Source organism: Buteo buteo, chromosome 3 (assembly GCF_964188355.1).
Source record: "Buteo buteo chromosome 3, bButBut1.hap1.1, whole genome shotgun sequence".
Classification (NCBI taxonomy): Eukaryota; Metazoa; Chordata; class Aves; order Accipitriformes; family Accipitridae; genus Buteo; species Buteo buteo.
The window spans coordinates 10867594-10880691 of NC_134173.1; the positions used below are offsets into that span (position 1 = coordinate 10867594).

The window sequence follows — 13098 nt, forward strand, 5'->3', positions numbered from 1 at the left end:
GAAATAATGAGCAGGTTCTTATGAACAGAGACTGTGGAAAGATGAATTCTGTATCTATTTGTGCTGAACATCGTCGGACTCCACAGCTCTGCTGGCAAAAGGGATCACACACGTGCCCCCTGATCCAGCCCGTGCACGGGGGCTTTGTCCTCATAACCTGTCCACTTTTTCTGAAGTAAGCAAGCACTTGGGTGATCCCTGCTGCTGGCTGGCAGGGCAAGCAAACCCAGGTGACCCAGATAGTCACCTCTCCCACCAAGTGGTGGACGGGTGCCCACCAGCAGGCTAGAGCCTGCAACGGCCAGCTGGTGCCTGCTGAGATGACTCTGCCTTCAGCCTGGGCGTTCGAATTCTTGCTAGCAGAGTGGCAAATGGTGGGACTCAGCAGCCAGGGCTGACGCTACCTATAGACCGCACAGCTACATATTCAAGACCTTTCTGTCTGCCACAGACTAACTTCTCAGCAGTGAACTCCCTCTTAAAGCCACTGCAGGGAAGTTAAACTCTCAAGACCAGCATTTCAGTGGGTGCTTTGTTACTGAACTCTCCTTTCAACGTGGCTTTTTCACGACACGTGAAGTAAAATGATGGAAACTCAGTATCAGTAAGACACCTACTGCCACAAAGGATTTAACTACACAGCCTCCCCTCCACCCCAAATACAAGTCTGGGTCTACCAAGGTAAAACAAATCATCAGTATTATACGAAGACAAGCTCCTGATACAGAAGTGCCACCATGCAAACAGAATACCCAGCAGCTGCACTTCACAATTCTCATTTTAACCTAAGCAGAAACAGTCTCCAATTTTACACTACTTTTTTCTTAACCAAGCGTGCAGTGCTGTTTCTAGAAGCAGTTTATCACGTTCTTCGTTTACTTCATATTGTGCCAATAATGTACCCTAGATTATGAGAAACAGCTTTGAACTCTGACTAAGAAATCTCAGTTGGTTTAAGAAAGACATACTACATATCAATTATCCATCACCTCCTTCCACTTGGAGACCAAGGAAAAGACATTGAAAGCCAGGTTTCTTTTAAAGCGTTTCAGCTGTGAACACATAGCCCCTCATGAGCCTGAAAGAGACTGTAGCCTGTAGTCTATACATGTAACAATCATTGAACAAACACAGATAAGGACCTCTAAGGGCAGTGAGAATGCTGCAAAACTATATAAAGGAACCCAGGAAAAGTTAGGTAACAAATATTCACAATTAAAATTAATGTAATCACAATACTAATGGTGAGGCTAACACAGAAACACACAACTTGTAAATAAACAATACATTCACAGGTTCTGCAAAATTATCATACTGTCTCCCTTTGTATCCTACTTTCTCAGGCACAGCACTGCATGTGTAGGGAAGGGCTTAGGGAGCATGTGGGCACTGTGCTCTGCCCCTCCTGGTGATGTTTTCATAAACTGTCCTAATTCGGGGTGAGCCAGAAATATTACTGGACTCCCACTGAAGTAGATTTGCTCACATGCCTGTGATGGAGCCTTTTCAGAAGCCAAGAATACTCTCACATACCATAATGCCAATTCCTAGCTTCCCACAGAGTGCTGTATTTACTACACATCAAAGGCCTATTTCTGCTAATGCATACAAGAGAGAAACTCAAGTGTCACAATCAATTTAATCCGGCATTCATCCAGGCTGCTGCCTTTGCTGTCATCCCTGCCTGCTTGTTCCTGCCGCTCAGGATTTGTTTTGTGAACTCAACCAGAGGACTAGTCAGTCTGTAAACTAACCTGGGAGAGAAATCCTCTGTAAAAAGCTTAATTTTCAGCTGAATCAATTCCCACACCCAGTTTGTAGTGAGGCTGTGTGAACACCAGTACAAGTGTGAGGGTGTGGGCAGGAAAGAATGCGCTGTGTACAGGGGAAAGTGGAAATGCTCTTTTCAGCAAGACCAATGATTTTTGCTGGATTAAGCCAGTCGCAGAGCTAGAGCTTTATTTATAGCACAGGAGAACACACAGAGTCCAACAAGAACTGGGGTTTTATTGCAGTAGGTGTTCAGTCTTTCATCCAAAAAGCTGGCTATCTCTACCTGAGACAATTCTGCTGCAGGTAAACAGAGAGCAACAAGAATCAGATGCGGTAGTATGTCAGGGCATACCAAAGAATCTCTACTTTATTTTTTCTCCCTACAGTATCAGTGCACATGTACATGAGTCTGTACCATGATTTTCTCCTTCCTCCAGTGAAAGCAACTGAAGGGGTTTCTGTTGTTTTAATTCTAATTTGTCCTGGATGAGGGGCTGGGGAGAGAAAAACTTTCAGGTGGTGTTTTATGAGTTTTCTTTTTTTAAAAAAATAAATTTAATCCTGGTGTGGTGAGTGCAATTTCTCCCTTTTCTCTGAAAAAAACCCGAGGTCCATACACTCCCTGTCTTTCAGAACCCACAGGTTCGTAAGTCTTCACCTGGATACTGGAGTAATCTGCTAATTTTCTGACAATAGTTAGTTAGTACACTCCCAGGAAAAAACATACACCACCAATCTACAAGTGTTCTGCTACTTCTGCAAATCTTCTCCTCTACTGTACAGGTGAAATCTATTGTTCAATAAAGACTAAAACATTAATATATTGCTCATGGGTTTTTTTTTTAATCTTTCCTCCATTAAAGTCATAGAACCATCTCTATGGTTAAAATCAGAAATAGATGAGAAATGGCCAAGATACAATATTCATCACAGGCAGTCCTTTTCTATTAGCTACAAGCATTTTTGCAAACACATAATTTACCGTCCAAGCATTTCAATCTTACTCTGACATGCTTTAAAGAAGATTTACAAGCATACTTGTGTATTACAACCTACAATTCCTTTACATGTTTCAAACTATTTCCTACCATACCCCTTCATAATGTAAATAACCTCTTCTGTGCTCTAAAAACAATACTTATCCTGGCTGTATGCTTGTTACTACCTATAGTAATAAAATTTTATTGCTGAAATGGATATTTTAAAGATGATGAGTACACGGATTTCTATTAAAAAAGCTATTTCTCTCAAAACTTTTATTTAAATAGTGGCTCAACTCTGGTGATCTCCATTTAGTATTCTGGAAGCCAAACTAACATTCAAATAGATTAAAAAAAAAAAAAAGCTTTAGAACAGAACTCTTAAACATAATCTAACAAAGATGATCCTTTACCTTTTGGTGGGGAGTTGAGCACTATTTAATTCTCTTACTTCTGCAAAGAACTAATGGCTACGAAAGAATAAAGTACAACTAAAAGCATTATGCAAAATTAAACCAGTTAGTATCTACCTACACAATTACACATACCAAGATACATGATACTCAATCTCAGTAAAAAAGGGTGCTTTACGTAGTTTTAAAATGTATGCATTAGTTTGAAATGTGACTCTCATCATATATGCACAGAAAAATTTAGAGAAACCACACTATTTTATGAAGTTAATTCATGATTGAGTCTAAGCGCTGAAAAGCAGGCCATGGTTTTTCCTTTAATCTGAGAATAGTAACTGATTTTCTGCATAAAGATTTTTCTTTCCATCTTACTCCCATGCAACTTTTATCTAATGACTTATTACCATCAATGCAGCTCTAATTAAATGTAGACAACTAAGACAGCTGTAGATTAGGGAAGCATTAATTTACTGTACTGCAGCTCAGGGAGATCAGAAACTCTCGGGCCCATAATGTTCCAGCTATCACGTCCTATGCTGGACCACTCAATCGCTTCTAGCGTTCTTCAGAACTCATATAACAGACAGCAAATTCTGGTATGATTGACAAATTTTTCATATTATGGACTCTCAGGCCACCATTAAAGGTGGGATGAGAATCATATCCTAAGTTGAAGCTAATAAGCTTTAACTGCACAGTTTGGTATTTATTAAGTCCTAATTCCGACAACAAAAAATACCAGAAATGATATTTAAAAATCTGTTTTTCAGCGGTGCATTTCATGGGCCTATTCATGATATTTCATTCTGTCTTGTCTGTGGTGTTTATACATATCAAACTTTGAAGTGGATGGATGGCAACTCTCTACTCTGGCAGGAAAAGCCTCCCAGCCACAGCCAGTCTGCGTCCTGCTTGAGAATAGGTGGGCAGGCTGTGAAACACACCAGTGCCCGTTTGTTCGCTCCATCACTGGAGGTTTCAGATCCCTGTGCTGCCAGTCCAACTTGTACAAACAAACCTTCCTGTCTTCCACTTTCAATCCACATATAAGAACAAATAGCTCATAAGCATTTTATTACAAATACATTTACCTCAACTCATAGTCATTCACCTAGCTTCAGTGCTATATAATCTATCTGTAAGCAGAGTCAAAACTGAACCTGGATCCAGTTTTTCCCCACGTTGTTCAAATATAGCTTCAAGGGAGGCTGGTGAATAACAACACATTGTTGTACGCATTGCCTCAGCCAGAATATTGATCCTCGATAGGCTTACTGGAGAAAACAAGAGCGAAGAGAACAGGCTTGCTGAAATAATGGGTTTGCAAAATGAATCCAGTTTTGCAAATGGAAAAAAAGCAGCTCTCCCCAAAACAGTGGTCCAAGCTCAGTGCCTCTTCTATAAGACCAAAATCTCTTCTTCCCCAGGCATCTTGACAACTAGCTGGAGCAAACTGATAGACAGAACTTAGAAAAGGCGAGTTTTTCCTGGCATCCCAGCAACACGATCAGCCTCATCCCACGTTCCATATTCTTTTGGCAATAGGAGATTAGGCTCCCAAACATGCACACCACCAAGCTGCAATTCAAGGCTTCAGGTTCAAAGTTTGCAGAATACACAGCCAGGTGCATCATCTACTCACAAGGCTCACATCTGTTTTATCATCACGTTTCATAACGCTTGGGGATTTCCAATGGCTAAACAAGGCATCGTTCTGGACTAATGCCATTTTGGAAGTTGGATCTAAAGAGCTATTTCTCATTTAAGATTAAAAATAATCAAAGGAAATTAGGTTCATAGCTATAGTTCATAAAACCATATGCTTCTCTATCTAGTAAAATCTTTCAGCAACATAACCGTTTCCTGCACTGACCAGCTCACAAAGCATTCACTGATGCCCCTTTCAGAAGGTTCCTCATTTCCACATAAATATCTGTATGACACCCAAAAGCTGCCACAAATCAGGTTAATTTTTCCAAGACAGTATGGAAAATCCATAGGATTTTCCACAGCTAAAATACATCACTTGGAAAGCACTACCTTTGAAGTTACTAACTCCATCCAGAAGATGCAAGAAATCCATTCTTAAGATGCTTTTAGTTGCAAAAACACGGTAAGAACAATAGCTCAGTAAAAATCCCCTTATTACTCAGCCTCTTGGAGCTATCTATTTATCTATATATTTTTACAACAGCAACCAATATCACTTGCACCCAGGATGCAAAAAGCAGTTCTTATAAATGGATTACAGTTTTTAGTAAGTGGATTCTTTAGCACTGACTACGATTACTGCCTTGTGTTTATTTGATGCTTCATTCTTTTCAGAAATTAGATGTTGATGAGAATCTGGGTCACAAAGGTATTTGAATCTGTGTGCAAGATGAAGGCAATGAGAGGAATGAAGAGAATGAAGAGACATATAAACACTTCTGAAGGTAAGTACAGTTAGCATCTAATGCATCTTTTAAAGAGTGTAAGCATCATCACATTTCCATTATTTTAGTATGACCAAAATGAAAGATAACAGCACAGCAATATGATCCTTTCATATAACCATGGTGATATGAGATAAAGACAGGAGCTATTTTTTATATTTCCAGTATTATTATTCTTAACAGGCTGCAAGAATAAATTTAAAGGGGGAGGGTGGGGTGTCAAAATGAGCACTTAGCTTTTTTTTCTATATATGAAGCCAGCATACAAAAACTAACTTACAGGTACAGTGTTCAGATGCCACATATTTAACTGGCACGTCTCTCTCCCATACGATTTAGGGCTCAAAATGATTACTGAATGTTGGCTACAGAAAGCTTCTAGAACTTGACAGTATCAGCGATGAGCCAGATGATGCCATCAACAACCACATGCCTTAGAAATTTGTGATGTTCAGACAAATGTTGCATCTAATCAAATCTTGGTGAAGAAGGAGACTTGGAAGGGAGAGAGAACTATTTTAAGCTGGTATTTCCAATGAAGGTGTGTTTTTGTTTTATAGCTAAGTGAGACCAACAGATAGCTGCTGCAGAAAGCAGCGACCCTGCTGCTCCTTCTCTTGAGCTGTACTTGGCTGACTCTGCAGTACGTCTGTTCAGGGAGCTGAACCAACAAAACTTCTTCTACAAAAAGATGCAATCAATTTTTCTGCCTGTTTCGCTTCCCATGAAAGCACATAGCCAATGAGCCAGGTAGGAGGGCAGAGAAGAAAGCCCATCCCTTGCAGCAGTGACCACCTATTAGACTAAGTTGTAATAGAGAAGTGCTCTCTGAAGTTCCTGTCCACTGAGAGTTCCTCAACAGACTGAGCTGGGTGGAGGGGAATTTGAGGTTGAAAACAGTTAGCAACCCATTTATTTGTAATTCTATGGATTTACATCTCAAATAATCATGAAATGGCACAGAACCATCTTTACAATAAAAGTCACACATGGGATTTTATAAGGTGCTTCAGTGATTTATGTTCAGCATTTAACTGCATCTCACACTCCTAACTCAATTACTTTTGAAAAGCTTGCCCTCTAGGATCACTTGCAGCCCAGTCTCAAGGTTTTAAGACTTCTTCCATACATTTAAAAGCTAATTAGAAAAAAAAAAATCAACTTCTGTTCATGGTCAATAATATAACTTCCACACAGAAGCATTTTTTGTTCAGAGGAATCCATGTCAAGTAGAACGAAGACAAAGGCAGAAAGCAGCACGTTGTCAAAGGATAGCATGGTCAAATTTATGACTGCAACCGAATCTCTGTGAAACTGTGGCCAGTGGAAGAGACGTTTATTGTATTAGCTTGATTGTAGCAATCTATGCAAGGCGAGGGCCCTTGAATAGGTACTAGGAAAGTATAAGTGAAGAAAAGGGAAAAGCTTTTCCTTTGCTGAACAGCAATATGCAACAGACAAAATGTTAACAAGCTAACATTTAGTTTTTCTATTTTCTCTAGAAGCCAATTCCTAATTTCATTTTCCTGATACCATGAAATTGCCAAATGACATTTTGAAAAACATTTTTCTTCCAGTTACTTGCATGCTAAGCCAAATGGGCTGAGGAATGTGTCTTACCATACAAGTGTCCAGATCCTCCAAACGTTCTATCTCTGTCAGCTCCTCAACTGTGATGACAGAGCGTTTAGCTGGTTTTTCTTCAGCTAACTCAATTTCCAGTGATTCTTGCTGTGGAAGCGGTTTGCCACGTCTGGTCAAATGGTCAGCCTGGTGGCAAGTATAAAGACAGGAGCACGTCAACCAAACTGTTAAAAAAGGCAAACCAAACCCAACCAGAAAGCTTACAGAACTTAAGTGATCACAGATCCTAGAAGACCAAGCTCAGTTGTGTGTGTTAATCGTTGCACAGGGTTTGTTTTGTTTTGGGTTTGATTTTTTAGGTTTTTTGGATGGAAAACCCCTTTCATCACACATTCGAAGAAGGAAGGGAGAAAGTCTAACAGGAAAAAAGAAAAGGAAAAAGGTCAGATAAAAAGCCATCACATTTTTGACTTATAATGGTATTATAGGGCTTCCTCAGCATTTGTCCTACCTTTATTATAAAGAAAATAAAAGGGTGGAAGAGAAGCTTTGTCCTGTACCTTTTGTTTTAAGTTAAATAACACAAAGACATGTACCATTTCAGCTAATATAATTTTCATATTTATTAGATGGCCAAAATGTTAACACCTGCTATTCAAAAAACAGGACAGCTTTGTTAAATACCTCAGCTCTGTTTCACTGAAGAAATAGGTATGGGTTACCATAAAAAGAAAAAAATTCATCATTGATAGATCTATGGGATAAGATATATTTCTAAAAGTATCAGGAGGAAAAACTCTAACAATAATAAAATCCATTTTTAGACCTGCATAGCAAAAACGGTTACTAAGAAGTACACAGAGAAAGTTATATAAACCACCCTAGATTGTACTTGGAATGGAGTGGGTTCATGTTGTCAGGAAAATGATGAAATATTTTCTAGTTCTGTTGGTAACTGAAGAGAAAATTCAGTAACATCTGCTAAAAGGAAGTATTTGAAGATCAGCTGGCCCAAATCAGTTAATCACAGAAGCCTTCAAAGAGGCAGCTACAGAGAGCTGTAGTCCACCGCTTAACATCAGCACAACTCTGGACAACCAGTGGATTGTAGTTTTGTTAACCATCAAAAGGGTAAACAGATGACCTCAGTCAATTATAGCTCACTTAGCATAGTGTCTAGTCAGGAAAAACAACTGGAGAGCTGTTATGGGTTTATCTTTAATCACACTAAAATGGCTAGAATAATAATTAATGCTAATCATCATCACATTAGGCAAACTCAGGTCTTGTTGAACAACGTTTATTTTTCAAATTTGCCTCAAACACTGCTATGTCAGTGCAACATACACAGACATTTGTAGGTGGCTGAATTAGTAGTATGTGACACTCCAGTTGAAGGAGCTGGCACAGAAGTCTACCAGTGCATTTAATCTTTGCTGTATTAACTAGCTGCCAGCTCTCAGATTGCAGCTGTCAGTTGAAGAATAACACTGACAAATTAGACAGGAGTTCCTCTACCAGCATTTTTGAGATCCCCATTCTTCAGTGTTTTCATCAGTGCTATACTCTCTGAAATAATCTGCAGCTAACAGAAACATAGGAGAGTTAAACAGTGAAAGGGACATGTTACTAATGCAGGCCAAAATGGATCACAAAGTAAATCAACTCAAAGAAAATGTACAGGCAATCATTCCTAGGAACTAAAAGCACTGGCAGTTACCTACGGACACAATCCTGAAAAGCACGAAGTGTCAAGCATCCAGAAGTGATTACTGGGAGGGAGATCTAGCAAAGCCAGTCCTGAAAATGAGCTACCACTGAAACTCTGACAAAAGGAAGGAATTCTTATCTCCTTGGCTATGTAAATACGAGGAGTAAAGAACGTGAGGAGAAAAACAATTTCACTCCTATATCTGGTGTTGCTTAAAACATTGGAATAGTCTGTCTGGTTCTGGGGACCATAATTTTGAAAGAGGCTTTTAAAACAGCTGGAGAAAGTGCAGAGAACTGTTACTGAAGTGACTCAAAGGCTGGAGAAAATGACTTACTGTGCAAGAGTCAGTATGTCCAAGTTGTGCAATACCACTGGAGAGAAACGGCCCACTACTCATGCCAGCTGAGCCTGCTCCAGGACCAACTGGAGCTAATTAAAGTAGCCACTCACACAGCAGACTGATGCTGCTGCGTAGCTCCTGAGACCAGAGGTTGTATCTTTACACAATGCCGCTCTCTATCATGAAGATGTACCCTCAAATAACCCAGTCTTTTAATTTATTTAAAAAAAAAGAAAAAAAAGAGGAAAAAAAAGAAAAAAGAAAAAAGAAAAAAGAAAAAGAAAAAGAAAAAAGAAAAAAAGGAAAAAAAAGGGCAGGGGGGAAAGAGTGGTTTGTTTTCTGTGTATGAGGACTTCATGGAGAGGAAATAGAGAAAAATATATATGGTTCCCTCATCTTGTGGGGAAAAGCATCTGAAAAAATTCATGACTGCAAGATGAAGCCAGAGAAATTTCCACTAGAAATGAAGAGCAATTTCAACCAGGAGAATGACCACCCTCTGGCTTCTTTAAAAAAACAGTACTGGATTTGACTTACAGAGGTCCACTGCATTAGAAATAAATGTTTTTCTCTGGATACACAGTTGTTTATTTCTCCTTCTCTTGATGAAGCAAGTACCTTCGTAATAAATAACTGTGCCTCCTGACAGCTCAGCACCTTCAAATAACAAACTCTTTCCTTTCCTACGTTTCTACCCCTTTTTCTTCAAAGTTGACACCTACGTTTCTGAGGTAGCCTAAAGAGGTACTCATTCTGGGAACAAGGTCTCAGCAGCCCCTCCTCTAAAGAATGAAATTTTACCTCTCATTTCATGAGCAACCAACCCTTATCATCTCACCAGGACAAGCACTGACACTGTTCTTAACTAATGACTCACTCTTGCATCCTGATGGCATTTTTAGTTTTAGATCTGACAGTAGTGGAAAAGATAATAGGATAAATATGTAATGCAGCCTCTTCCAAGGCTGTATCTTCCTTAAAGCAAAGAGGCAATAGTCCCATCATCATATTTCAAATTATGTCAGTGATGCCAATGAAAGTAAGACCAATTTCAAAATAGAGCTGTGCTAAGGAGAAACTGAACAACTTATGAATGTAAGTGGCATTGTTAAGATACCCAGCACATTCAGATATCAACCACGCAAATACTCACCAGTTTGTGATGGCAATGGGAAAGTGCATCCAGGATTTCATCTACAACTCGGTCAGACAGGAAAGAAGCCACTGTCAGCTTTACTTCACTGTGTGAGGATTAAAAATGAGACAGAGAGATTTTTAATTCATGCAGGAGAATTTTGTCTTTATTACTGTTCAGCAGTGTGACAATTATCCACAGTCCTGTCACTTTATTTGAAGTAAAACATTAGAGGGTGTCAGGACACATGACTGCAGGTTTCAGAAATAAACTCATGAATCACACAATAAACACAAGAGCCCTCTGTACCATACTTAACCTGCTTCTAACATTTTTCTAAGAGCTGAAATGAAAACATCTGGGCAAGAGAGCTGAATAAAAACCACATGTGAAACTCAGTAAGGAACACTCTGCCACTGAAGTCAGAGAAACACGAATCTCAGATGAATGGGATTGGGACAGTGCTGCCTGTTTAGCACTACTACACTGAACAACTACAATCCACTTACTTCCTCAACTCCTTTTTGTGTTTGTCTGCCAGTTGACAGACAACTGTCCAATGCTGGTTCTCCAGTCTTTGCCATCACAACTTTGCTTCCTCTTTTTGCTCTAGGTAACCGCTTTCCGTCTCAAGAACTCCACCTCAGCCATTCCCATTACACAGATGTACGTGGAACGCCAACACACCCAGTACACTGAATTGAGGTTTCGCTGGTAACTTCCTATCAAGATTTTGTTTTAAGGTTTTTATGTCTGGACTGAGTTGTGTTGGATTAACAAAGCTATTTCTATCTGGGGCTAGCACTACTGTTGCAGAAAGCCTGGGGATAAAGGTAAGAAACTCCTTGGAAAGGCAATGCAATTCATAGGGACGTAGGTAGAATGGTGGCCAAGCCACGGTGAGAAAATAGTGAGAGTGAAGGATTTCCCTCAGTTACCTATACATTAATTTCAAATAATATAAGGCAGGAAAGGTGACAGTGTGGCACCCTCACCCCACTGACAGTTGCAGCTTCTACAGGTGGAAGGAACACTATTAGTGTCTCAGGGTCAAGATTTGTTTGATCGGACTGAGTGAAGAAAACTCACTCCCTGAACCATTTTAAACACTCCGAAGGCATAGCTAAAGTCTTTAACACCTTTTTCTGCCAGTTTTGCTGCACTCTGCAAAACTAATTTCTAAGTCTTACTATTTTCTTCTTCTGCACAGACATTAACATCACAATGCAAAATGACATGCTTTTCCATCAAGCAGAAAGGATTCCTTAGCCAAATGATGGCAACTGCAAAGGTTTAAGTACAGGTCAACTGCATTATACTGCATAAATATATTCCCTGGTATATATTTAATTTAAATAAATAGAAAAAAAAGCAGTAAAAGGTCAGGTAAAAGCCTCTTTTTTTCCCCCCCTTTTTTAAAAGGGTGAAGTAAGAGTTGTTTAAGGTAACTGTTTCCACTCCAGGTTTGTGGTTTGAATTTCCAAGTTTCCATTTTTTAAGTATGTCTGTCTGCTGTGCACAACTCCCACGCAAACAAAAAGTTTTAAAGTGATTGCTACAGCTACAGGACAAGACCAAATGCAGCAACAGACAAAGCACTGTTAACACTCAAAGCCAGTAAGTGCAATTTCCTTCTATTACAGTAATTCACTGTTACCTGAGAACATAAATAGGTTTTAAAAAAAGTATCAAGTCATAAAAATGTTATTTGTGTACCATAAACCAAAACTCTTACTAAATAAAACAGAAGCATATGCCTTAATGATCAAGTTAACATCCCTGGAGATTCCAAATATTTGAATCTCCTGAACTAAGTTCACCAGACCTGTAGGACAATTTCCTGCTCTTTGAATGCCTTAATATAGTTTCTTGTGAGTCACGAAAGCATTAAAAAAAAAATCTTTCACTACACAGACACAGAGACACGCAACCCAAAATCCAAATTCTATAACCAATTCTGTTTGCTTAGTCTTTTAAAGTACCTAATTTTATTGAGGATATCAATTCCAGATTGCTCCAAGAGGACATTTTTCACGAAAGTGCGTGGGATGGAAATCTTCTCAGTGCTAGCGTCAATCAGGTCTTCACGGATGCGAGCTTTCTTCATTACATTTGGGCAAAGGTTTTCTGCTGCATCCACCATAGACTCAAGGAGCGTCTGCAGCACAGTAAGCAAAAGCTAACATCAGGTATTGAGATTTTCATTAGCTGGAAGATCGCAGCATTATTCTGGTGCATAGCACTATGACACTTTTAGACTGCTAATTTTTTATAATTTTTCTTCCTAAGATCCAATCCATTTTGCAATTCAGCTGCAATCTAAAAGGCATTTTACAAAATAAAGGAGGAGCAACATACTTGTTTTGAAAATGACCTACAACTGTACTTGTTTGCCTTTTCAAATATGAAACATTTACATCTCTGTGTTTAACTGTCAGAACAATAAATTAGCTTCCCTTGTGCACCCACCACTGCTGCCTCTGCATGCTGGAGAAGCAGTGGATGCTCTGCTGCAGCTGCCTTTGCTCTAAACTGTACCCTGAATCAGCAATTTTCATCAATGCTCCAGACCTGCCAATTTGTAAGAGGCATCAGTATATGAAGAAAAGAGATTCATGAGAACTTGGCATGCTGTACAGGGCTGGTATATACTAGCCAAATATTAAGAAGTAGCTACAAGTATGATTTGCAGTGGGCATACAAACCTTTAGTATATGGATCTCA

At 39.3% G+C, this 13098-nt stretch overlaps 1 protein-coding gene across 4 annotated transcripts in view; it reads right to left on the minus strand.

Annotated features, from left to right (window-relative positions):
- The window catches only part of CARMIL1 (capping protein regulator and myosin 1 linker 1), a 196353-nt gene that overhangs the window by 36667 nt on the left and 146588 nt on the right, over positions 1–13098 (minus strand). For all 4 annotated transcript variants that reach the window (XM_075022848.1, XM_075022847.1, XM_075022845.1 and 1 more), the window contains 3 exons: positions 12357–12532; positions 10393–10480; positions 7222–7371 (listed from right to left, as the gene is read on the minus strand). In XM_075022848.1, coding sequence (XP_074878949.1) covers positions 7222–7371; positions 10393–10480; positions 12357–12532 — 414 coding nt within the window. The remainder of the gene's footprint in view (positions 1–7221; positions 7372–10392; positions 10481–12356; positions 12533–13098) is intronic.